This window comes from Pygocentrus nattereri, chromosome 11 (genome assembly GCF_015220715.1).
Source record: "Pygocentrus nattereri isolate fPygNat1 chromosome 11, fPygNat1.pri, whole genome shotgun sequence".
Lineage (NCBI taxonomy): Eukaryota > Metazoa > Chordata > Actinopteri > Characiformes > Serrasalmidae > Pygocentrus > Pygocentrus nattereri.
Window position 1 is genome coordinate 17,390,818 of NC_051221.1, and position 25,659 is coordinate 17,416,476.

Consider the following 25,659-nt stretch of genomic DNA (forward strand, 5'->3'; position numbering starts at 1 on the left):
AGGTCATCCAGGAGGAGCTCAAAGTAGAGCCACTACTCATTGAGTGGAGCCAATTGAGGTGATTTGGGCTTCTGCCCCTGGATGCCTCCCGGTGGAGGCTTACCAGGTATGGGCTACTGGAACAAGACCATGGGGTTGTCCTAAGACCTGCTAGAGCTATTATTATCAAAGTTGGCCTGTGGAGCGGCTTGGAGTTCCCTAGTATGAGGTGGAGGAAGTTGAGGGGGGTAGGGTCATCTGGGATTCTCTGTTTTCCCAACTGTTACTGTGATCCTATCTGGGCTAAGTGGTTGAGGAGGATGATGATGATGATGATGATGACATTTTGGTGCAACATATCTCTGCTGTTGGAACAAAATCTTTCATCTCCATTTTTGTTGTTTTTCAGTTTTTGACATAATTTGCTAAAATTAAAAGCTAATTTCCTGTTACATTTTATCCCAATTATCCTGTTACATATCCTATCCCAACCTCCCCTCAAAAACATTGTTTTTTTTTCTTTAGATAAAATTATTTGTGAATAAAGATAAAATTGTTTGTGAAATGGAAACACAGACTGCACACAATAATGAGGCCACATGATGCTGTATTTTACACATCTTCTCACGTGTATACCTGATCCTGAGAGCTTAAATAGTGTTATTCAAATCATAAACTTTCAGCATTTCAAGGCCTTCGTCTAGCCACTATGTCTGCAGTCAATGTTAAAGGAAGTTTCTCAACATCATCGTTTGAGACACTAGTGCAAGTTTCCATAAATGGATAAGGCAGAGGAAAATGATCGCAGACTTTAGTAAATCAGGTGAAATATTTAATCTGCTGCACATCTTATATATTCACCCAACCTATGTTCTGTACAGTTCTTCTTCAGATGCATATACATGATGAAGGAAAGTGCATTTTACCCTTTTCCATATACACAACTAGGAAATTCGCATGTAGGCTTGTGTGCCCTTTTTGTATGGCATGGGCAGAATGTGCCACAAAAGGCTTAGCAAACGTCTGGTCCTGTCTGCTTCCACTGAAGCTCTGTATGTGTTTTGCCTTCAGACAATAACAAGTACCTCTCTCTTTCTGTCTCTCTCTCTCTCCCTCTCTCTCTCTCTCTGCTTGCGTCTGAAGGAGGTTGAGGTAAGTTTTTGCAGTTAAGAGAGCACCTTTGTGCTTTTTCATTTGCTTTGAGCTTTTTCACCCCTCCTCATTTTCTCACACTTTCACTGCTTCCTTCTTTTATCCTCTCTCTCACTCTCTCTCTAACATCTAACATCCTGTCTCACACATCTCCAACTTGTGTTCACACTCTCTCTTGCTTTCATTTTCATGTAAACTTATTGTCTCATTACTTTCTTACACATATTCTCTCTCTCTCTCTCTCTCTCTCTCTCTCTCTCTCTCTCTCTCTCTCTCACACACACTTTCAAATACACATATAGACGCACATGAATGACTCCTACTTTATCTCTCTCGTTTTGGTCTTCTCTGCTTTTCAAGGTTAAGCACGCATTTTATCTACATTTTAATGCTAATTAGCATATCCCTATTTGCATACTATGTGTTTGGTCCAAACCGATCTGACAGATAATTCAGGGGATTTACTATAGAGTATAGTAAATGAACTAGTAAGTATGTACAGGAGTACTTAGTGCTACAATTCAATAGATACTCCATTCAGTTCAGCACATTCAGCTTTATTGGCATGACCAGATTCAGTTACAGTATTGAATCATCAAGAAGGAACAAGAAAAAAATAACATTTAGAACATTACAGAGAATAAGAACTCTTAATTTCATTTGATAAAAAATAATTATGATAAGAATCACAAAAGAAAAAAAGCAATTTGGGACTGAGATGTAAAGAAAATTAAGGGGTAAATAATACATTTCACAAATACATAAAGTTATTTACAAACAGGACAGTTTCTGATGTGTGTGTGTGTGTGTGTGTGTGTGTACTCAATATTACATGTTATTTATAAGTTGTAAAAGTATTACATACATATTACAGAAATTATTGTGTTGAAGACTCAAGTACTGCTATACACATTTGGTCATTTTCACATAATTTAATATCAAACATGGAAAGTATGTACAGCTGGTGCAGCGATTCAGTGCATTTTTTGATATCAGCAAAATATGTTTTGTTTTTAGTTTCTAGCCAAAAGCTAAAATTTAGCCTATGCAATAGAGCTAATGCACTAGGTATGAGTTAACTTATTAGCCAAAATACAACAATACAAAAGCTGTGCTTTAATGAGTACTGATCTAACGCCACAGCCACAGGATCATATGTTAGCTCTGAGCTAATGCACAAGCTATTAGCAAGCATGCTAGCCTTAATATAGCAACACAAAAGCTTTTAATATAGTAATTGAAATTCTGGTCACAGCTAATGTACTTGCTATGAGCTGACACACTGATTCAGCATGATGTGTAATAACACAGTACTGTATGATATGTTGGTATTTTTACATACATTTAGCTTCATACTGTACGGTAAAGTGCTAGACTCAAATGCAAAGCATGTACTAGACATAACTTGTAAGTATTATGTATTTGTCTATTAAGTCATAGGTACTTTATCTACTGGTAGGTACTCAACTAACTAAATCCATTTTACGCAGTTTTAGCAAATACACAGATGCTAACATTGCTAACAGACACAAAAAGCAAATAACCTTAAGTTGTAGACTTCGTGATGTGGTTTTAGACATAATATGACTTCCTGTGAACTATAAAATGCACAAATCTAAATTGTCGTGTAGATAAATGCAGCAGTGAGCCATTTTAGAAATGGTTTTGTGATTTCTGCTATTTCTTTATGTGAACATATATCTTAAGTTACAATATTAAAAGATTAATAGCTAGTTATAAAAAGAAGCAACAGTATCATAGTTGTATCCTGTAGCATCCATATGCCTGCATGATGCGTGCACATGCAGTGGGTCAAATTTTGGCAAAGCACCTGTCTGCAGCGTGTAACTATGCAGTGAAGTTATGTTCATTTTTCAGTTTTACAGTCACACTGTGTTCACAGCTACAAGTCTGTGACCTTAATGAAGGCCTTCACATGGTTTGAACAGTATGAAAGAAGTTTTGGGGAAAGATTTGGGTGAGTAGACTGTGTATATGTTAGCAACATTAGTCTTGTAGCTCCAGCACTAAACTGAAAAGTAAAAATTGGACACCAAACATGCCTGGGCTAATTGACTTCAACTAGAGCAAGTGGAAAATTGTGTAAATTAGATTTCTCACCAAATCATTCCTTTAAGCAGTCATAAACTCCTTTGAGTTTGCAGTAGTGATCCTGTGTGTATGAGGTGTCAGTAGAAATTCTCTCTGTGAATTGCTCTCTGTGTCAGTTATAGTATAGAGTCCTGCACGTCTTCTGTCATGGCCATTTAACACCACATACACTCTGTGCATTTATCCTCACACGCACACCAACAGAAGACCCTGCTGTCTGCGTCCATGCTTGACCTGGCAGGCCTGCGGGATCCAACATGCCACTTTGAACCAACATCAGAGAGAGAGAGAGAGAGAGAGAGAGACAGAGAGAGACAGAGAGAATGACAGAAATCAACAGGAACAAACAACACGCAGCAGCCAGGATGAGTTTATTTCCGCTGAACTGTGGAGAGATTTCTCTTTACCCTCTCACACAGCCACCTCACCGCAGTCAACAAGAGGGGTGCTGTCCACTCCATTAAGTGGACAAGACAACTGAGATGTGTTTGTTTGTCTGTGTGGGTGGGTGATGGGTGATTGGTATCTACTCGTCTAAACCCATCACCCCCATCCAGGACTTCAGGCGTAAGGACGTGGCTAAAATATTTTGGACCTGGGCCTGAAAGTGTCTAGCTACTCTCAGGCAGTTGTTTATATGCCCAGCTTACTGAAAATAGTAGCACACACAGTAACATAGATTCAGTTGTTCTGTCCATGCTCCAAAGGTTATTGTGGCCAATGCTTTAGCTACCAAACCTGTAGGATATAGCACTCACATTAGTTGGGTCAGCATGGCTTTTGTTTCATGTGTTGCAGATGCTAATGTAGCTGCAGCAGTGGTTCTGTAGTAGTTCACATCAGTGAGTAAAAATTGCTGTTTATTTGCTGAATTTGACATATTGGAAATAAATAAAGCATAACATAACATATTGAATGTGCCATAATTTTGGACAGGCATCACTCTGTTTTATTTGTTATGTTAAATTTAGCAAATAAAGAGTAATTGTGCATTAAAATGTGCAGAAGTATGCTCTCCGTAGAGGATGTAACATGGAGCAAGGAGGCGGAGGCATACGCTGAGAGAAGTGACTTTTATTAAGGGCAAATCCAGGGTCATGGTCAAAATGGTCAGGTTCAAATAGCCGAGAGCAGGAGCGACAGACATGACAAAATGAACATTGAACCTCAAACAAGAACCAAACACCATGAGACCAACAGGGATGATGAGGGACAGGTGGAAAACAGGTGGCGACAGTCAGGGGTGGACTCACAAAAGAAGGGGCCAGACTAGGAAACCAAAACAAAGAAAACTTGTGGACTAGACCAAAAAAAAACACGAACACATGGACAGGACCGGGAGGGGGCAATCGTGGCAGATGTGTTACTAAATTTAACTTAAATTTTTACAAAATAAATGATTTGACCAGGATGATTCCATTTTTGCATAAGACTGTAATTACCATAAATTTTCTTACAGGTAAATAGCATGCATGTACAATACTTAACTGTTTACTGTCAGCTAAGTTGTCAAAAACCTATTGTAATTATTACATTTTGCAGAAAAGTTCAAATTCATTTTGAATTGTTTTTAAAATTCATATTTTTTCTAAATGAGCAAAACTACACTGCAGTTTTTGTTGTTGTTGTTGTTGTTTTTGGCATGATTAGTCCAGCTCAGTGACAGTAGGGTGTTTTTTTTTTTTTCTTTATTTGATTTTAAACCCACTCTCAACACTCTCCCACCCAATTTATTTGTGTCCAGTTCCACCCACTAGCTAGATCATCCCTTCAACACAATGCTCCCAAGCTGGGAGGATGAAGGCTAGTAGACACATAAATCTCCACCAAGACACGTAAACCTCCACTGCATGCTCTCAAACTGCTCCTAATGTAACATCACTGGACTGCCCAGTGTGCTTGAAGGAGACTGCTAGTTGTGTTACATCAACTAACAAACACTTGTAGAGTGACTGGGGAAAGGACTGCCATCCCACCCACCCAAATAGTCAGACCAGTTATGCTGGTCTTGTAGTCTTTGTTACTTTTGTCACAGTCATGCTAGTCTTTGCATTTTAAACTGGAATCTCAAGCACTGTAAACAATCACATTATGTACCGACTCCAAAACAAACTTTCTAGCAGTCTGAAGTGAATAATTTAAGAGCTGGTGCACTAAAATTCCTCATTAGGCTGAACAGACTTTTGTCTGTTTTGTTTAATCTGGCAACAGTTGCTATGATTTGTGGGCAGAACATAGATAGGTCAGTTGATCAGCTGAAAGCAATAAGGGCTGTTAGTGTGGGCTGGCCTTTTTAATCCTGGATCTAATCAGCAATGACAGCAGTTGGCAAGCAGCACTTTCTCTCTTTTGCCTTTTAATAAAATTGGAAAATACACACCGTAGAAGAACAGGCAGGTGTTTTACTGTGTAGGACAAGTGCTGCTTTAATGGTGCTGCCTATTATTCCATTGTTCTAATTAATTGTACAGCTTAACAGCGCTCGCTGAGGCCTGTGTAGAAGTGGTTTCTGGTCTAAAACCATTTATTATCCGTTGAGCACAATTTTTTTCAGACAACCGAAGTTTAATAAGTAACGCTTATTATTAAGCTGTGTGTGTGTGTGTGTGTGTGTGTGTGTATTCAGCCCACCAGGGAGAGTGAACAATCACATTTGATGAACTCCAGGCATTTTTGCTGTTTTGTATTTTTAAAGTGAGAAAAACCAAAGAATAGCTGTCAAATATTGACAAGATTGTATAATTTATTCATGAAAGTAACCTAGTTAGATGGTAAAACATTAAAGGAATGAAGATAAGTTAGCATAGTGCAGCATTTAGCATTTTCTGAGCAGCAACAATTCTATTTTTTCTGCAGTAAATAAAAGAACAGCAACTGAGAGACATTTTAAGATGATTTGCATATTATGTATGAGTTTGTATGATGGCTGGCTGTGTTTGGTAGTTATCATATTTTAAGCTTGCTAAACAGTGTAAACTTCATCTCTTTAGTCAGTTGGGCATCATTTGTGTGAAGGCTGCATCATGAGCAGTAGCAGGAGCAGCTTCCCTTTAAATTCTACAGAGATTCAGAGTGGCAGACAGCAATAAAACAAAGCGAAAGCATAGACAAACTGTTCAAACCTGGCATTCAGCTGTATGCAGATATTTTCAAAATGACTGATGTGTAAGGACATACATTGTTTGAGAATGGTGAAATAGATGAAAGCAGATTTACAACATATACTAAGACCGCTTGGTGGTAGTTGTGCAAGATATATGCAAAAAATAAAGAGGCTTTTCTCAGTCTTAAAATCTTTGAAGGGGGTTTGGCCCACTCTAGAAAACTGAATGAGATTCCTGAACCACATCAAGTAGAAAGAGAAACAGAGCTCCTGCCGCTGTATAGAAAGGGCTGCACTTGGCACTGTGCTGCAGCATTACAGCTCAAACCAAGGACAGCCTCCCTGGTGAAAATGGAGCTAGTGGAACTGAAACCCATATGACCACCAGCAAGGACACAAGACTTCTCCCTGACCAGCTCAGCTCAGATCAAAAACCGTCTGAAGGTGTGAGCAGAGAACATGCTCCAAGTGAGAAGATTAAATATGGACTATAGGCAGAAGTGAGTGAGGAACTGTAGAAAGAGCTCTTGGTAGAGTTTATATAAGGACTGAAGTTTTGATCTGGACCTAAAAATTCAGTGATCATTCTCTACAAGTATATATTGAGTCATGGCATGACATGATCCAAACCACAGCAGCAGGTTTTGACTTTGGATTTAAAGATTGGTACAGTGATTTCCAGTGATTGGATGTACAATTTTATGACAAACCTTAAATCTGTATAGAAGCTTTCATTTATGGGGCATGTTTTTATTATTATTAGTGTTAAAGGTTATTCACATTTGCAGTCTTTAGAAGGTAGTTAGTAACACTTTATTTGAAGGCTACCTACATAAGGGCTTCATAACACACTCAGAAGCACTGAATAATGTGTTTATGAAGCACTACTTGAACATTTATTAAGTGCTTATGTCGGTTCTCACCACCTGACATAAGATGTTTTATGAAATAAATGACATTGTACTGATATAATATGAATAAACGTTGAACATATTTACAGCACTAAACATTTAAAACACTATACATAATTGCATCAATCATCTTATCTATGCCATGGAGGGAAGAGGGGGTAGTTTCCAGGCATATTTCACCTGATATTAATACAATGTCGTCTTAAGAATGCTGACATAAATAGTTATCTACAGTGTTTTAAATGTTTAGTGCTGTAAATATGTTCAAGGTTTATTCTTATTATATCTGTACAATGTCATTTATTTCATAAAACATCTTATGTCAGGTTGCAAGAACCGACATAAGCACTTAATAAATGTTCAAGTAGTGCTTCATAAACACATTATTCAGTGCTTATGAATGCGTCATGAAGCCCTTATGGAGGTAGCCTTCAAATAAAGTGTTACCAAATAGTTTGACTAAGACTATTTCACCAAAACAGCTACACATCAATCAAGAGTCCAGTCACACATAAACACTTTCTAAGACCCTAGTGTTGTAGCTTATTAAGACTACTCTCCAATAAGCTGCTAGATGACGAAACAAAGTTTCTGATCTACAACTAACAAGTAGCCTCCTTCTGCAGGCCACTTATTGGGCGACTTGGGTGTAATCAAATAAAATATTATCCATGTAACGCTGTTATTATATTAATTAGAACACTATTGCCACCCTGTTGTGACTGTATGTTGAGCTGATAGTGAGTAGTGATGGGTGAAAGGGGAAGGGAGAGAACTCCTGGCTGTGAAAACAACTGATCCCACTCCACAGAGACAGCTGTGCTGAAATAAATCCATAATTTTGTTGACTTCAAATATTTATGTAGAATGACGACAAAGAAGTATAGCTTTTAAATGCAATAAGATCACTTTTAGAAGTGCACTTGCTTGCACAACTGAAAAGTGATCTACCATCCTGGACAGTTTCATTACAACACCAGCATGCCTGCTTCTAACATGTAGTTCAGCGGTGGCTGGGAAAGCATGCGAGGTGCTAGTGGGTAAAGGTCCACTGACTGCTGCTCCCGTTGACAACACATGGCACATGTTGTAGCTATAAGGTAACCACTTCTCATGAAAAGGTTTGCTGTGACCAGTCTAGGTAATCGTGCAGATAGCTGACCTTTCCGGTTAACTTTTCTGAATTGCATTAAGTCCTAGCTTAGCAAAGTAGCAATAAGAAATATTAATATTAACTGACATTTTGTACATAATGTGCATAAATATTAGCTCATGCATCACAGCTAAAAGCATAACAGGTTACAGGGCTGCAGCAGTGCCCCCCTAAGCACAAAAGTGCATTTCATTCTCTGTTGTTTTATGATTCAGCCAATTCAATTTCAATTCAATTCAACTTTATTGTCATTATACAATACAGGGAAGTACAGTATAACGAAACACTATCTGGCTACTTTTCCAGGGCAGTAATAAAAGATGCATAGTAAACAGTGCAAAGACAAAAGACAGTAAAAGACAGACAAAATGTACGTAGTCAGTAGGTACAGGTGTCAAACGTAGACAAGATGTGCATAGGCAAGTGTTATATGTGTATTGGACGCATATACTATAGACGTATAGACAGTTAGTGCATAGTCAGATATTCAAGTGTATCAGGTACATAGACAGAAATGTGTATGGTAAATTGCAGTACAGTACAGTAAGTGCAGAAGTTCTATCGGTGTAAAAGGAAAAAAGGGCAGGTTATTTATATTGCACCTTTTCTATATTGTGATCATTCAGAGTGCTTTACAAATAAGAAACTACCAAGATAATTACAATTAAAATTTGATAAAATGTAGGAGAAGAGAAATTAGTGTAATAGAGTGCTATTACAGGAGAGAAGTGCAGCAGGAGTAACAGTGTTTCAAACTGAGCTGAAAGCTGCTCAAATTCAGCCTGGATTTAAGTGTCTAGTGTTGCACCTCTTCTAATTTTAACTGGTTGCATTTAAGTGCAGTAGAGTACCTGAACGATGCTTCTCCATGTGTAATGATCTGAGAGTTCTGGTTGGCTCATATCGCTGCAGCATATCAGATAAATATGCTGGTCCTACATCTTTAAGCCATTTATAGATCAGTAGGAGTACCTTAAATTCTGTTCTGTGACATACCTGTAGCTAGTCTAAGGACTAAGAGGGTGATATGTTCCCTTCTTTTAGTCCTAGCTAGAACTCTGGCAATTTCGAATCAAATGGATTACTGAGCTGCAGCAGTCCTCTCCTAAGCACAAAATTCAAGGCACGGCAAGGCTGTTTATACACCAAGGTTGGCTCTGCTAGTTCCTTAGATTAGTAAGTAAGTAAATTTTTATTTATGTAGCACATTTAAAACCAAAGTGCTTCACAATAAAACAAAAAGGATTCCCACCTTCCGAAAACCACTACCATACATTCACACAATAGTGTACAGACCTCAGTCCACAGATCAACGACTGCTGAAGCTTTAAAGACAGTCACAGATGACGCATGCCTGATGTCACTTGGAAGGCCATTCCAAAGTCTTGGTCTAGCGACAGCAAAAGCACGATCCCCTTTTTGTTTAAGACGAGACCGAAGAACAGTTAAAAGTGAGAGGCAGACCTTAAAGATCTTGAGGGTGCATATATACAAAGTATGTCCTCAACATATGCAGGTGCCTGATCATTCAAAGCTTTAAAAACCATCAATGCCATTTTATATTGGATTCTTTAATGCATCGGGAGCCAGTGAAAGGATGCCAAAATTGGAGTAATGTGCTCTCTTTTCTTTGTACCAGTTAACATTCTGGCCACAGCATTTTGAACTAGTTGTAAACGAGCCAGAGATGCTTTGTTGATGCCAAACTACAGTGCATTACAGTAATCCAGTCTAGATGTCACAAAGGCATGAATGACTTTTTCCAAATCTGAAGCATTAAGAAATAATTTTAACCTGGAGAATGTCCTAAGCTGGAAGAAACTGGCCTTGACGGCTGCATTTATTTGCTTATCAAATTTTAATTCAACATCAAAAATGACCCCAAGGTTTTAACTTGTGTTTTTGTAAAAGGGGTTAAAGAACCCAGATTTTCTTTCACGTTCTTGGTTACTGTGGGGGGACCAATTAAAATAAACCTCTGAGAAAGAGAGAAAGCTCTGTGTCATCCAATTCTTAATATCCATGATGCATTCATTGTGTCTTCATAAGGAGTAATGATTTCCAAGGTTTAAAGGTAAATATGGTTGTAGATCATCTGCATAACAGTGAAATGAGATGTTATGTTTACAAATAATTTGGCCTAGGAGGAGCATGTATAGCGAAAAAAGCACAAGGCCTAAAATGGACCCTGTGGAACCCCAGATGTCATGGCTGCAGATGAAGAGAAGTATTTCCCAATATTAACAGAAAAGGTTCTACATTTAATATAGGAGATGTACCAATTTAGAGCCAAACTTTTGACCCCAACACAATGTTCCAGCAAGTCCAGCAAGACCAGGACAGAACAATCACCAGAATCAGGATTAAGTAAAAGATCATTAGTCACTTTTAAAAGAGCAGACTCAGTACTGTGAAATGCCCTAAAACCCAATTGAAAAGTTTCATGAATTGTGTTGTTGTTTAAAAAAGATTCAAGTTAAGTAAACACAACATTTTCAAGAACTTTAGCCAAAAATGATCTTGATATAGGCCAGTAGTTACTCAGAACCCCTACATCCAGATTGTGTTTTTTTAGGAGGGGCTGAACAACTGCATGCTTAAATCATGCAGGAACTGCACCAGATGCTAAACTAGCATTTATAATTGATAAAACATCCTTAAAAAAGCGAGATGTAAGAATATCCATGGCAGATGTAGAGCATTTAATGTGAGAAATAATGTCCGTGCAAAGGAAAATAACCGTGCAAAGGAAACCGGTTCAGATTTCTCAAATGTTGGAATACCTGGCTGAAAGGCAAAGGGCTTAATCACAGAAATTGAGATATTAGACCTAGCCTTTTCAACCTTGGCCACAAAGAAATCCAGAAAAGCTTTACAGTTATTTAGAGACGCTTCTGGGCCGTAGCATGGAAGAGGATTTAGTACTGAATATATTGTACTAAACAGATATTTTGGCTTATGCTGTTTTTTGAGATCATTTCTGAAAAGTATTCTGTGTTTGCAGATCTGACCATTTCTTGAAATCTAATCAGACATGATTTGAGAATCTCAAATGATGCTTGCAGCATATCCTTCTTCCATTTACGCTCAGCCATCCTACACTCTTTCCTAGCTGTCCTAATGGAGTCATTCAGCCAAGGTTGAGATTTAAACCTCGGATGTCTAACTCTCAGAGGGGCAACTGAATCCAGCACAGTTCTACAGTGGGATTGAAAAGAAGCAGTTAGGTGAAGATCACTAGATGAAAAATAATTTGTATAAGCAAGTGCAAACTGAGTAGCTGTAGTGGGGCCTAACTTCCTAGAAGGTTGTTCTGAAGTTCTAAAAGCCATAGGATGTGAAGCTATCAGTGAACTGAACATAACAGGCATGTGGCCAGAAATTGTCTACATTGTCTGAACTAAATTGAGTAGGGCCATTTACATGCTGAGTAAAATCAAATGAGTCCAGCAAATGGTTAAATTCACTGACCGTAGGCTTATAGGGGCAGCATATATGAATGTTAAAGTCCCCCAGAACATGACGTCACAGTTACTACAGATAAAAAGTCAGAAAATTCCTTGATAAAGTTCTTATTTGCTTTAGGTGGCCTGTAGATAAGAACACAGAGCAGAGGGTCCATGGATTCAACTTAAAAAATAAGTGATTCAAAACCAGAATATAGGCTCTCAAATCTATTTGGCTCTCAAATCCAAATAGGCTTCCCGGATAAAAGTAATCTCTGTATCTTTGTTCAACTTGTCCCATCCGGTTAGTGATGTGATGAAGACACTTACAAAGTGAGTCAAGGGGACCATAGTTGTTTGGGGAGAGGACTGAGTAGAGCTGACTAATATGTGCATAGCTATGGTAAAGTATTCCATAGTCTTGTAGGATGGGGCGAAGAGAAAGCATGTAGAAATGAACTAAGAGCAGCCCAAGAATCAAACCTTTGAGGAAATCAATCGCATGTATCAAATTAGGGATGGAACTCTCCGGGGTGGTAGATCACCAACACCAGGGATTGGCAATCCAGAATTGATCTGTTCATTTTAGTTTTTAGGTTGTATTCCAGATATCTGAAATCATGGATTTAGCAAACATCTTTAGACAGAGAGATTAATTTGACCCTAACGATTACTGAGGCAATTATAAATTGCACTGTTTAAAAATGCCTTTATTAATCATAAGATCTTGGGTGAAAGTCAAACTGGATTTTTACCAAATGACTGCATTACTAGTCATATTAGACCGTACACACCCTAAATGAGAAACATGTTTTTCAAAGTGAAAATTAAATAAATGCATACTTAGTTGATTTCAAAAGTGCTTTTGATTACACTTGACACCAATGTTGGAAGTATTAAAGGAGATAAAACATATGACCCACTTAAATCAATGTCCAAGTGTGGTGTAAAAATTGGCAATAAACGATCAAATCTTCTCTCCCATGAGTCAGACAGGGCTGCTATTTAAGCCCAACACTACTTAAAATGTATTCAATTATATTAAGGTCTACTGTAGAGCCTGGAGCTGCAACACAGTAGCGCTGGACCTGAGCATTGGCAGTAAATCAAAAAAAAAAAAAAAAAAGGTGTGATGTTCCTAAAAGGATGCAAATCTCAGGGAACAAAGCCCAAATTAATATTAGACACCAGTGAAATCAATGACTTCTCCAGCTTTAATTATATCAGCATGAAGAAACACTTCTTGATTTTTTTATTTATTTTTTTTATTAGGCACTTAACAAATGGAGAGAAGAAGCATGCAGGATGTTAGAATTTGGCTAAAATGTTGAGTCAGTAATTGAGCCAATTGCCCTTTATGATAGTGAAATGAGGCGCCCTCTTAATCAAGAATTTGGCAAATGGGACAAGTCCTCAGCTGAGAAGCACACTGAAAAGCTCATAGAAATGGAAAAACTATTCATTTAGGGTGAAATTAGAACAAATAGCATTATAGAGTGTGTTTCCACTCCACAAACGATTGAAACTATTGGCACTAGAAAACTGAAACTATGCTTTTTTTTTCCAGTGGTTAACAGTTCAATACTGAAAGTTCTACTTTTATGGATTTTTGTACCTATCTACTCAAGATTGGTACCAACACGACCTAATGGTACTTGAAGGTGCTCTCCTCTGTTATTTACAACACTTGCAGCTAAAGCCAATGACAAATTAGCAAATCCTTAATTCATGCAGGTCACCAGGTACTATTATGTGACCAATTAATGCTATTATATGAAGAAGAAAGTAGAATCATGTGTTGAGTGCTATTTTTTTTAATTATTCCTTTGTAAAGAGATTGCTAAGGTGACATGAGCTAGTTATGAAACTAACAAGTAAAATCCAGCAGGTTAAGCCAACTAGCCACCATGGTAACTAATTAGCCAGATTAGCGAGCAATGACAGTCAAATCATGAATCTTGGTTATTATGATTGTTCCAGCTGTTGTGTTTCATAGTCAAGCAGGTGGAAATTGAAGTAGAACCAGAGACAAGAGCGAGTTGTTGTTTCCCATTTGATTCAGTTCTTGTTTTTGAGGGTGCCGTGAAAAATGCCCACATAGACACCAAAAGAGTAGAGAATTTCTGGAAATGCTAGAAAAATGTGGGTATTTAAAGAGAATAATAAAAACAAAAATTCAACTCTTATTTGGAAACTCAGACAGCATAACAAAAGGCCCTAGTCTGATCATGGGTACACTACCTAAAGGGCAAAGAGTTCACCACCACTGGGAGAAAACAGAAATAGAAACTGTATTTCAATTTTTTTCTTCAGGAAACTCAAAATTCAAAGATACTCTCAAAAAAAAATAGTAAGAGAGAGAGGGAGAGAGAAAAAGAGTGTGAGAAAGAGAGAGAGCGAGAGAAAGACAGAGAGAGGGAGAGAAAGACAGAGAGTGAGAGAGAGACAGAGAGAGTGAGAGAGAGAGAGAAAGAGAGAGAGGGAGAGAAAGACAGAGTGAGAGAGAGTGAGAGAAAGACAGAAAGTGAGTGAGAGAGTGAGTGAGAGAGAGAGAGAGAGAGAGAGAGAGAAAGACAGAGAGAGAGAGAGGGAGAGAAAGACAGAGAGTGAGTGAGAGAGTGAGTGAGAGAGTGAGTGAGAGAGTGAGTGAGAGAGAGAGTGAGAGAGAGAGAGAGAGAGAGAGTGAGAGAGAGAGAGAGGCAGAGAGTGAGAGAGGGAGAGAGTGAACAGCATTACAATCAGTTTAGCCCTGAGGTGCTGCTACATTGGAGATGATTTGCCGACTCAGGCTTGCTAGTTAGAGAGGCAGGGTGAGTTTGAAAATGTAAAGTTTTTACCCACAATTCCATGTGACTCTAGGATGCAGGCCTGTGGCGAGGTTTGGCCTAGTTTGTCTTGGCCAGCCGTGACCTTGGTTTGGTCCAGAAGCAACGTGATTCACCTGCTTATTTCCTTATTTCCCCCTGTATCACTCCACTTCCCTCCATCTCTCTGTCTCTCTGTCTGTCTCTCTCTCTCTCTCTTTCTCTCTCTCTCCTCTCTCTCTCTCTCTCTCTCTCTCTCTCTCTCTCTCTCTCTCGCTCTCTCTCGCTCTCTCTCTCACTCTTCACACTCAGGCTGTATCTATACTCCTACACTTTCACTCACTTTTCAACAATAACTACAGTCCTGCAGTCTGATAGTAGTTCTGATTTGCGCGGCCCACGTTTGTCACCCGTCGTTATCGCTTTCCACCGCTGCGTTTCTCTTTAATGCAATTACTCAGTGCTCTCGCTCAGAAACACACATCACTTCCAGGCTAAAAAGCAGCTAATGAATATTCCACTGAAGTATTTGCTCGCGGTACCAATGGGCCTTGAGGCTCGAGATGCCGCCAGTGTTTGGGTTGAAAACACAGAGCTGTTTGAAACGCCTTGGCCGTGGCTAATGTGCCGTGAGATTCTCATTGGCTCTGTCAGGGAGCTAAAAAAATAACTATCAGGCTGGCGAATCAAACTCCATCCAGCTCCCCATCTTCTCTGAGTCCGTTTATCTGGCCTGTCTTTTCCATTAACAGAGGCTGAAATGAAGGGCTGGCATTGTGATTGTAAATAAATAAACAGTCTTTTCTCTTGATGGATTCGGCCTTGTTGGAAACAGCAGAAATTTGATCTAAGGAGTGAGCAGTTTAAGCCTGAAGTCTGATGGAACAGCAGAGGAGAAGGGTGACTACTTATGATACACAGGCTAAATAATAAAGCTCAGCCACATTATCCACACATCAATACAAACACTGCTGGTGTGGGGGTGTGTTTGTGTCCCTGTGTGTCTTTTTTTATTATTTTTTGGGGTTGAAAACTAGATTTAAATTTAGATTTAGAGTGACAAAAATGATGGTTTGAAAAAAAGTTTGAAATCACGGTTTTCAATTATATAAAATTAATTTAGTCACAGATACGCATATAAAAATATACATGTTAGTCAAATTTTAGAGCAGGAAGTGAGATTGGATCACTGTCCCTCATGGCCACACAGTTTGTAGTTATATCTCACTATCTCAAGTCAGCATGGAACATCAAGAGTTCTCACAACAGAGACACATATTTCTCTACAATTAATTAACTTCTTCTGAAAGTCAGTAGTGTTATGATTGATATGGAAGTGGCATAAAAAGAGATTATTCAATTAGTTTAACAAAATAAATGTAATTAACCCTCCTGTTGTCCTCATTTTCTGTATACACCCTGTGTCCTCTGGGTCAAAATGACCCGTCTTCACTAAACCCCAAATATAAGCAGCTTATTTGAATTTTAAACACCAAATTTCATCTTGCATATTGTCATTCACCACAAAATGTGTGAATACCTGAGTTTTCCCTCTTCACTTGAATTTCTATAGCTTAAGAAAAGACAAAAATGTGCAAAAAGCAGTTTTGAATGCATTTTTATTCATCCCTATGACTTTTTTTTCTCTAGTGAACAATTTAAGACAATGTACAATACAAAATGAGAAAAATAACATAACTCATTCAACTAATTAGCACATGTAGGGCAGTATGCAAGTGCACAGCCTTTGCAGATATATTTCTTACACCTGCAACACACAGTATGTGTTTTACTGTCCTTCTTTTGAGGGCAGAACTGACATCTCTTCCTCTTACTTGCCCTAGCTGGGGAAGTGGCTGTGGTAGCTGGATCCTCAGGTTAATCAGGAGCTCCTGCACTCTGAATAGTTTTCACAACTGCTGCTGAGGCTTCTTTGCAGGGGACATGCTTCCTTCTTTCAATGAGTGGAGTTACAAGTGCCTTTCCTAGCTGCTCCAGGAACACCCTCCTCTTGTTCTGCTTACGAGACATCCAGGTCGGGTTGATCTCTCTCCAAGTCACAAAGGCATTGTAGGAGGAAACATCAATGATGTTGTGGAAGATGACCAGGGGCCAGCGGGCAGTCATTCTTCTGCAGCTATATGTTCCAATCACCTTATCTAGGTTGTCCACACCTCCTTTGTTGCGGTTGTAGTGCAGTGTACTCAGAAGAACTACATTCTTGTTTTTCTTTGGGAGGTAGGAAACTAGAGTGGTGGTGGGCGTGAAGGCAAACTTTGAGGAGACCTCTCTTTCCTTTGATGCAAGCAGTGCAGGTGTGAGCTCAGGCTTGTTCTTTCGAACTGTACCAACCATGGTGACCTTTCTCTTCAGGAGCTGCTGTCCGAGTTCATAAGAGGTGAAGAAATTGTCACATGTCACATTGTGAACCCTCCAGTTTTGTCATCTCCAGGATTATTTTTTCTATTGCTGGTCTGATAAACAGGTAGAATGTAGAGACAATGTCATGGGCATGAGAAACGCCATACCTTGTGGGTCCTGGGGTCATCTTTGACGTTTTGTTCTGCATGCCTGCTGTGTTGGTCATATGCTGCTGAGGACCATGTTATTTTGCCATTTTTTGAAAGGAAAGTCTCTCTTTCAGCTTCAGGGTTTACTTCTTCTGAAAATGATTCACCATGCTCTGGGTTGTATTCCTCCCCATCTTCTTCCTCGGATACATCCTCCACTTCCTCTTCTGAATCAGAGTTGTCTTGCTGGACATCTGAGAAAATCAGCTCTACAGCCTCTTCAACACTATAATGCACACTCATGGCTTCAGCACAGACAGAATTCGTGGTCCTGTTATCTGCAGCACCTTTATAACCTCTGGAAATAAACAGGTGTTCTTCTGAAGTCTGCGAGAACACCACCTGATTTGCCTTGTTTACTTCTGCTACTGATTGATCTGAGACACAACTAAAACATTGTAACATTCTGTGTTTTGTAAATAATTCTGTGACCTTGATTTCAACTCTATTTGCTTGACGGGTCATTTTGACCCGAAGACCACCTTTGTACCTTTTTTTGTACAGCTTACATGGAAATGTGAATAAAAAGCAACATTTCACTTTTTCTACTGTTGGGGCCAGTCTAGGAAAAGTCATAAAATTTCAAGTTAATAAAATAGCATTTAGTGGATTTTTGGAGTTTATCACAGTGGTGGGTCATTTTGACCCGAGGACTACAGGAGGGTTAAGCTATAGGGTCATTCAGAGCAGCAGATGTTTAGTCACTTATATAGGTATGCATCTGCGTGTGTGTGCGTGAGTGTGTGTGTGTGTGTGTGTGTGTGTGTGTGTGTGTGTGTGTGTGTGTGTGTGTGTGTGTCTTCAAGGGGAGAGAAAACGCTTCAGAAATGACTCTTATGTGTGTTTAATATACATATTGCTTCGCCTTTGCTGAGTCAAAGATATTTTGTAAAGGCTTGGGACTGTATGAAGGACAGACACTCCCTGGTGGGACTTTCTGTCAGTCAAATGCTTTTCGATCCTGTTATCTGGAACTGATCAGAATTCTCAGTATTGAATTCCACTGTTAAACTTAAGACCGCTACAATCACGACTATGAAATGAATGAAAGCTCTCTACGGGCCTATAACACAATTGTGAGAAACCATGTAATCACATCCTGACACCCACTCCAGTACACATACACACACACACACACACACACAGCACACTGAAAACAACACGCTGAATTGCGTGTGATTCACATATGTAAATAAGTGCAATATGAATAATATATATTACATCAGCACTACTGTTATCTCTCTATCTGTTTACTAAATGTTGGCAGTAAGTAGGATAGTAGTATTCAAGTAGGATATTTTATTCATGCGAGACTGGTGCACATATTCAAATTAAGTAAATTCATTTAATCACTTTTTCAGAGCATGTGTCTCCATAGAGCAGCATCAAGGATATTTGTTTGCAGGCTCATTCACTGACATTTTATCTGAAGGTGTTCAAGGGAAAATGAGCCCAAAAGTGAATTTATTCAATTAATCCATTGCATATAGCAAACACTCTTATGAAGAGAAAAAGTTTTTCCCTAAAATGCAGCCAAAAATACCCAAACAGGGATTTGTTCCTACCCTTTATCATTGCCCTAAGTGCAGTACAACACACTTGATGTAGCAAGTTATTCCATGATATTATACATGCACATTGACCAAAATAATCAAATTAGGCTACGTGACATTTAGTTAAAGGGCCCTGGTCATGCAAAAAGAAATTTTCCTCACTTTCTTCAAATAAAAAAATCTGATGTTGTGTGTAAACACTGCTAAACATTAGCAACACTCCCCAGTCGATCCATGCATTGAAATAAAACTGCAAAACCAGCCCATTTTGAATACAGTGTTTCTGTGATGTCACAAATGTTCACACACATACACACATTCTACCTATAGCAGTTTAGCTCCACTCACGCTGAAGTAATAAAGAGTGTTTCTGCCCACACTGCTTTGTGAATGAGGCACAATACAGGTCAGCCCATCAGAACAGAGTTAATTTACATATTTCCATCTTAAAAGCACAGCATCAAAAATGGCTTTTATCATTTTCATCAAGAGAGGATGGAAAATGGTCACGTAAACTGAATTTGTACTGTTGCTATGTCTGAAATAGCCATTAACTTTTTGTGTTTTTGTTTTAATTTTTATTATTTATTTATTTATTTATTTATTTGTTTGTTTGTTTTAATCCAATTTTTTTCCCCAATTTAGTCGTTTCCAATTCCACCCACAAGTTAAGACTCCCCCAATCACACAATACTATTAAAGCTAGCAGGATGAAGGCTAACACAGGCTTTCTCCGAGAGCTGTGAACCATGCCACAGCATCTTCTCAAACTGCTGCTCATGCAGCGTCATTGGACAGCCGAACGCGCTCGGAGGAAAGCACCAGCCGGCAGATCTGTTATGTCAGCTAACAGATGCCTGCGCTGACCGCTGATTGATTTGGTATTGACAAAAAAGGGAATGCTCAATCATCTAAGTAAAATAAATGTAATTAAGCTATAGAGTCAAACAGTGCAATGATTTTAGTCATATATATATATATATATATATATATATATATATATATATATATATATATATATGTATATATATGCATGTGTGTGTGTGTGTAACACAATACGAAACTAATTAATCCCACCATGTAGCATTTGAAAATGCTATACAGAACTCTATTATACACTATTACATTCATACAGATTTGCTCATTACTGTGCCACAGCAGATTCTGTCGCATAAATACTGTAAACATTATGCCACCAGTTCAATATAACTGCAGTTTGTTTGCAGTTTGATTGCACATATGAGAAGAGTTTACTTATATCCGTAACAGGTGTGAAGAGAGGCATGTGGAGACGTTGCCATTGTTGATGGGCTCCTCTTCTCCTCCACAGAGAAGTTGCGTGTGAATCTTCAAACATGCAATGTGGTGCATTATGGGTATCCCCTGTCTGCTAGGGTACATAGGTTATACACAAAGAGACAAATGTAGGATATGGCCCTTTCAATGAGATTATCAGTGTATTAATAGTAAAATTTACAGTGTTGTGGTGATGTGTCCTTTCTGCATCAGAGCAGTGAAGCTTGTGGAACATGATCTAACCAACAAGCTCTTTTTTTGTGAGCGAGCAAGAGCCTTGCTTGAAGTGGGTCTTAAAGAGTGGCCGTGTAAAACATAATTATTATAGACACTAAGAGGGCACTTGTACCGTCTGAGGGCAGAAGTGCAGGCATTCAGGACCTCCCTGGAGTCTATTTGTGTATGTGCCTATTTGTTACGCAGTGCTGATGAAGAACTAATTTTCTCTCTCTTCCTCTGTAGGATGATTACTTCAGGACCTGGGGCCCCAACAAAGCACAAGGTAAAGGTAGGGAAATGGTGCGCGTTCTGAAGAGGAAAAACAAAGCTGGCATAACACTGATGTAACCATGCTATAAATATGCTGTGACAGTTGTCTTATGCTGTCATGAGTTGTCATACCAGATTATTTTCAGTAATATTACAGTGTCATGTTACCATTACCGGTTTTCATCATGAAAGATGCCATAATGTTTGATGTTTTGAGTTTCATTCTCTTCACGTTGTAACTTACAGCAGCCCTGTACACAGAAAAAAAGGTACGACACTGTCACTGGGGCAGTACCCTTCTTGTCACTGTGATGGTACCCTCAGGGGTACATCTTAGTACTTTTAAAACAGTTAGTCATGGAATATAACTGTACCATAAGAATAAACATATTTATATATGTGTGATCCCTGCCCCCTCTCTCTCTCTCTCTCTCTCTCTCTCTCTCTCTCTCTCTCTCTCTCTCTCTCTCAGCATGCTTTCTGCATTATCTCTCCTTGCCATACAGATTAATCATACAAAAAAAGCCTCCAATCAGACAATCGAATCTGCATTTCACAATATTGATCTCTATCTGTGCTGTGCACAAGCCAATCAATAAACAGAAAGAGAGAGAGAGAGAGAGAGAGAGAGAGAGAGAGAGAGAGAGAGAGAGAAAGGGAGATCCTGAGAGAAAGAGGGGGAGAGAAATGGAGGGAGAGAAAAACATGCCAACATGTTTAGAGAGAGAGAAAATAGATGGAGGAAGGGATTATCTATCTATCTATCTATCTTTCTATCTATCTATCTATCTATCTATCTATATATCTGTCTGTCTGTCTGTCTGTCTGTCTGTCTGTCTGTCTGTCTCTCTGTCTGTTTCTCTGTCTGTCCATCACTTAGAATTAAAATGTATTCTGTGCTGAAGTATATATGCAGGCTGGATTGTGCTCTCTTCACTGTCAGGCTTATGAATGAAGCACACATGAACACTTTTGGACCTGCTTAAATAACACAGGTTTTAGTTAAAAGTCATGACCAGAACTGCTGCTGCTTCATTCTGCTCACAGAGGAGTAAGCAACAAATTACATTTAGTAATTTAGTACATTTAGTTGAGTACAGTTTTCCCTGTAACTGTACTTTTTTTTTCGGAATAGAATTAAATCATAATACTTTTATGGTTACATGAATTAATTTTTAATTAAATACTTTTACTTCACTATTTAAATGTTTACTAATGTTACAGAGTAAAAATACATTATGAATGTATCAGCCCAGAAACCAATAAGCACAAATCACAGTTAAATTAAAAGGTTCACCAATCAAAACCAGCAGCTGCATCAGGAAAAACACTGGGTCAAGGTCAGGTTTAGTGGAGAAGGACAGAGGAGAACTTAACCAGCTCACACGAGGAACAGACCACGTCCAGATGGATCTATGTTAATTTTCATAAGAACTAAAGAAAACAATGTTATTATCATCAGCCAAACATGAAACCAGCTGAGATCTACTTTCACAACTCTCCTCCAGCCTGAGAGAGCATTTCACTGCTGCCAGAACTATTTTTTTTTTTTTTTTTTTTGTTCTTTTCACAGTTTTAAAATGTCTGTTGCCCTTTACAGTTTGTGTAAATTTCATAATAAATGTCCCAAAATGACTTGGTTTTTGACTTTCAATGAAATAAAAAAAGTGTTTTTTTTTTCCTTCTCCTCTAAAGCCATTTTGGAAATAAGAAGTTTTGTTCCAACAACAACAATTTGCCTAGCTAGCTGGTCCTAGCTAAGCATACTTTTATTGTGCTTCTTCTTATTAAACTTGCCTACTTGAAGCAGGATTCATCACTCCAGGGACCATGTGTCCTCTGCTTTATGTTCCAGTGGCTGCATGCTTTACACTGCTCCAGCTGATGCTTGCCATTGCGTATAGCAGCGACTACTCTGTCATGGAAACCCATTTCATGAAGCTCCTGATGCAGAGTTATTGTGCTGATGTTTCTTTCAGAGGGAGTTTGGTACTCTGTAGTGAGTGATGCTGAGCTGTTGTTACTCCTAAATGTTTTTGTTTCATAATAATACCACTAACAGTTGATGTAACTAACAGCGATGTACACCGACACCTACTTGTATATATTCTCTTTGTCCATTTTACCATACAATAGCACTTTGTAATTTTCAATTATAGACTGTAGCCCATCTGTTTTGCTACATACTTTGTTAGCTCCCTTTTTGCCTGTTCTTCAGTGGTCGGGACCTCCAGTAGACCTCCATAGAGCAGGTAGTATTCGGTTGGTGGATCAGTCTCAGCACTGCAGTGACACTGACATGGTGGCGTAGATGTAAAGTGCTGTACTTTAGATGTAAAGTCAGAGACAATAGCTTATCTGCTGCTGCACAGTTACCACCGTGACACACAAACACACCACCACCACGAATGACCCACCACTCAAATAATACCTGCTCTGTGGTGGTCCTGTAGGGGTCCTGTTTATTGAAGAACAGGGTGAATTGGTGCTAATAATGTATGCAGAGAAACAGATGAACTACAGTCTGCAAACGTAGAACTACAAAGTGGATCTGTACGGTGAGTGGAGTTTATGAAATGGCAAGTAAGTGTAGCTACAAGGAGATGTACTTAATGAAGTGGTTGGTCAGTATATGTGCGTGGGTGAGTGTATCTCTCTCTCTCTCTCTCATCCTCTCTCTCTCTTTCTCTGTCTCTCTCTCTTTCTCTACCTCTCTTCTACCTCTACATGTTCCTCTTTCTCTCTCAGCATAACGTGGAGTGTTTTGAAGTTGTGGAAGTTGTCTTCACTGTTTTCAGATATTACAGCACAAAGACATAAATATAAATAAACCGAACAGACTGACTTAAACTGTGACACAAAGATAATGAAGTACAAACAAGTAATTACATCTACACTAATGTATTCTAGTCTCACAGGTGCCAGAGAGAAAGCTGTAACAAGTACATGCACACACACACACACACACACACACACACACACACACACACACTGTATTATTGTTATTTTCTCTTTTTTGTCAAGTACAGTGCCTCTCCCATTTGTGATAGACAGGATCAGAACCCCAATTTGCTCATAAGGAGTGTAATTACAGAGAAAATCTAATTAAATTATGGAGCTAATTTCACCAGCACTTATATCCTGAAGTTAACTACACCTTAGAAAGGTCACTCTGTTCAGTGTGAGCTAAGACGGAAAAAGAAAGCTTTAAAGATTGACATTTTGATGTGTTTGTGATAGAGAGAGAGAGGGGGGACAGGGTTTACTTACATTTATAAATATAATTTATTCTGGTTTATTTGTTTAACATTTATAGAATATAAATATATAGAGTAATTGAAAATAAATGAAAAAAGCAAAAGTAGAAAAAGAGAAAGCAGCAGAGAGAGAGGGTGGTGGGAAAGAAAGAAAGAGAAGAAAGAAGAGCCAGATGTAGAGGTGGAGAAACAAAGAGGAAGGGAGAGAAAAAGAGAGGAAAAAGAAGTAGAGGAAGACAGGCAGCAGGCAGACATAGAAAGAGAGAGAGAGAGAAAGAGAAAGAGAGAGAGAGAGAGAAAGGCTGATAAAGAAGTGGAGCGATGCTGGTCTAAATTGAGTGTCTCTCTTGTAAGGCTCTTCTGATAATGGACTTGAGAAGGATCAATAATGGCTGAGCGCTCACATCAGTGTGTCAGTGATTTTACAGCACAGCATCTATAGACTCATATCACACCCAGCACACTGAATAATACAGCACTGCAAGTCTAATCACCAATTGTGCTCCATCAGTATTGAGTGTTCGGTAACAATAGAGGAGGATAGCAGCTTTTAATAATGATCTTTAGCCTGTGTGTCATGTTTGTTAATAGGTGCTGCAGCAGGGATGACATTTCCATCTGCTATGTGCTTATGAGAGGGTGTTTAAAGAGAACTGAGCAGGCTGAGATGTTCAGGATAAAACATGAGTATCTCTTCTGGCCTGGAACAATCACGCTGCTCTGCAAAAAAACTGTTATTGATAACTTACTAATAGGCCTGCCTGTTGACTACAGGTAAGCTTAAAGAGGAATTCCACTGATTTATCAATTTTTTCTCTTAAATAAATAGGCTGTAAACAGAGTAATCCACAGAGATTTGATTTGAAATGCTCTGTTCTAGAGAAACTTACAGTATCAGAATTGTGGACAGTTTAATGCCTATAAAAGCTCCCCCACAGAAAGCCGTTATTTTTATATATGGGTACACATGCATTGCTTGGTGCCAATATAGTGATATAGTCACGCCAGCATGTCCCGGGTCTTCCCCGGGGTCTCCTCTCAGGTGGACTTGCCTGTGACCAGGAGGCATCCTAACCAGATGCCCAAACCACCTCAACTGGCTCCTCTCGACATGAAGAAGCAGCGGCTCTACTCCGAGTCCCTCCTGGATGACCGAACTTCTCACCCTATCTCTAAGGGAGTCCAGACACCCTGCGGAGGAAACTCATTTTGGCCGCTTGTATTTGCGATCTTATTCTTTCGGTCATTAGCCAAAGCTCATGACCATAGGTGAGGGTGAGAACGTAGATCGACTGGTAAATCGAGAGCCTTGCCTTATGGCTCAGCTCTTTCTTTACCACAACAGACCAGTAAAGAGCCCGCATCACTGCTGACCCAGCACCAATCCGCCTGTCAATCTCCCGTTCCCTTGTACCATCACTCGTGAACAAGACCCCGAAATACTTAAACTCCTCCACTTGAGGCAAGAGCCTATCCCCGACCCACAGAGGGCTCTCCACCCTTTTCCACCAGAGAACCATGGTCTTGGATTTAGAGGTACTGATTCTCATCCCGGCTGCTTCACACTCAGCTGCAAACCGATCCAGCGAAAGCTGAAGTTAAAGTTAAAGTGAAGTTGAAGTGTAGGTTAAGTGATAGTAAATAAAATGTCTGTATTTGCACTGTAGACATTGCAGCCCCTGGTTCCTATCATGACCATTGTAAAGAAATCTGAATCTGTACATTTCTCTTTTTTCTCTTTGACTTTGCTTATGGTGTTTCTCTGGGATCTTAGTTTGTTCTTTTTAGAAAATGCATGCCCATGTCATATATCAGTAAGGAGATATATACTATA

The 25,659-nt window shown here is 39.1% G+C and overlaps 1 protein-coding gene across 5 annotated transcripts in view; it reads left to right on the forward strand.

The window, feature by feature from the left end:
• Positions 1-25,659, forward strand: part of spock1 (SPARC (osteonectin), cwcv and kazal like domains proteoglycan 1) — a 399,300-nt gene that overhangs the window by 200,273 nt on the left and 173,368 nt on the right. For 2 of the 5 annotated variants that reach the window (XM_017703782.2, XM_017703783.2), the window contains exons 3-4: positions 1,123-1,131; positions 20,542-20,587. In XM_017703782.2, coding sequence (XP_017559271.1) covers positions 1,123-1,131; positions 20,542-20,587 — 55 coding nt within the window. The remainder of the gene's footprint in view (positions 1-1,122; positions 1,132-20,541; positions 20,588-25,659) is intronic. The other 3 variants (XM_037542778.1, XM_037542779.1, XM_037542780.1) reach the window with 3 other exon arrangements.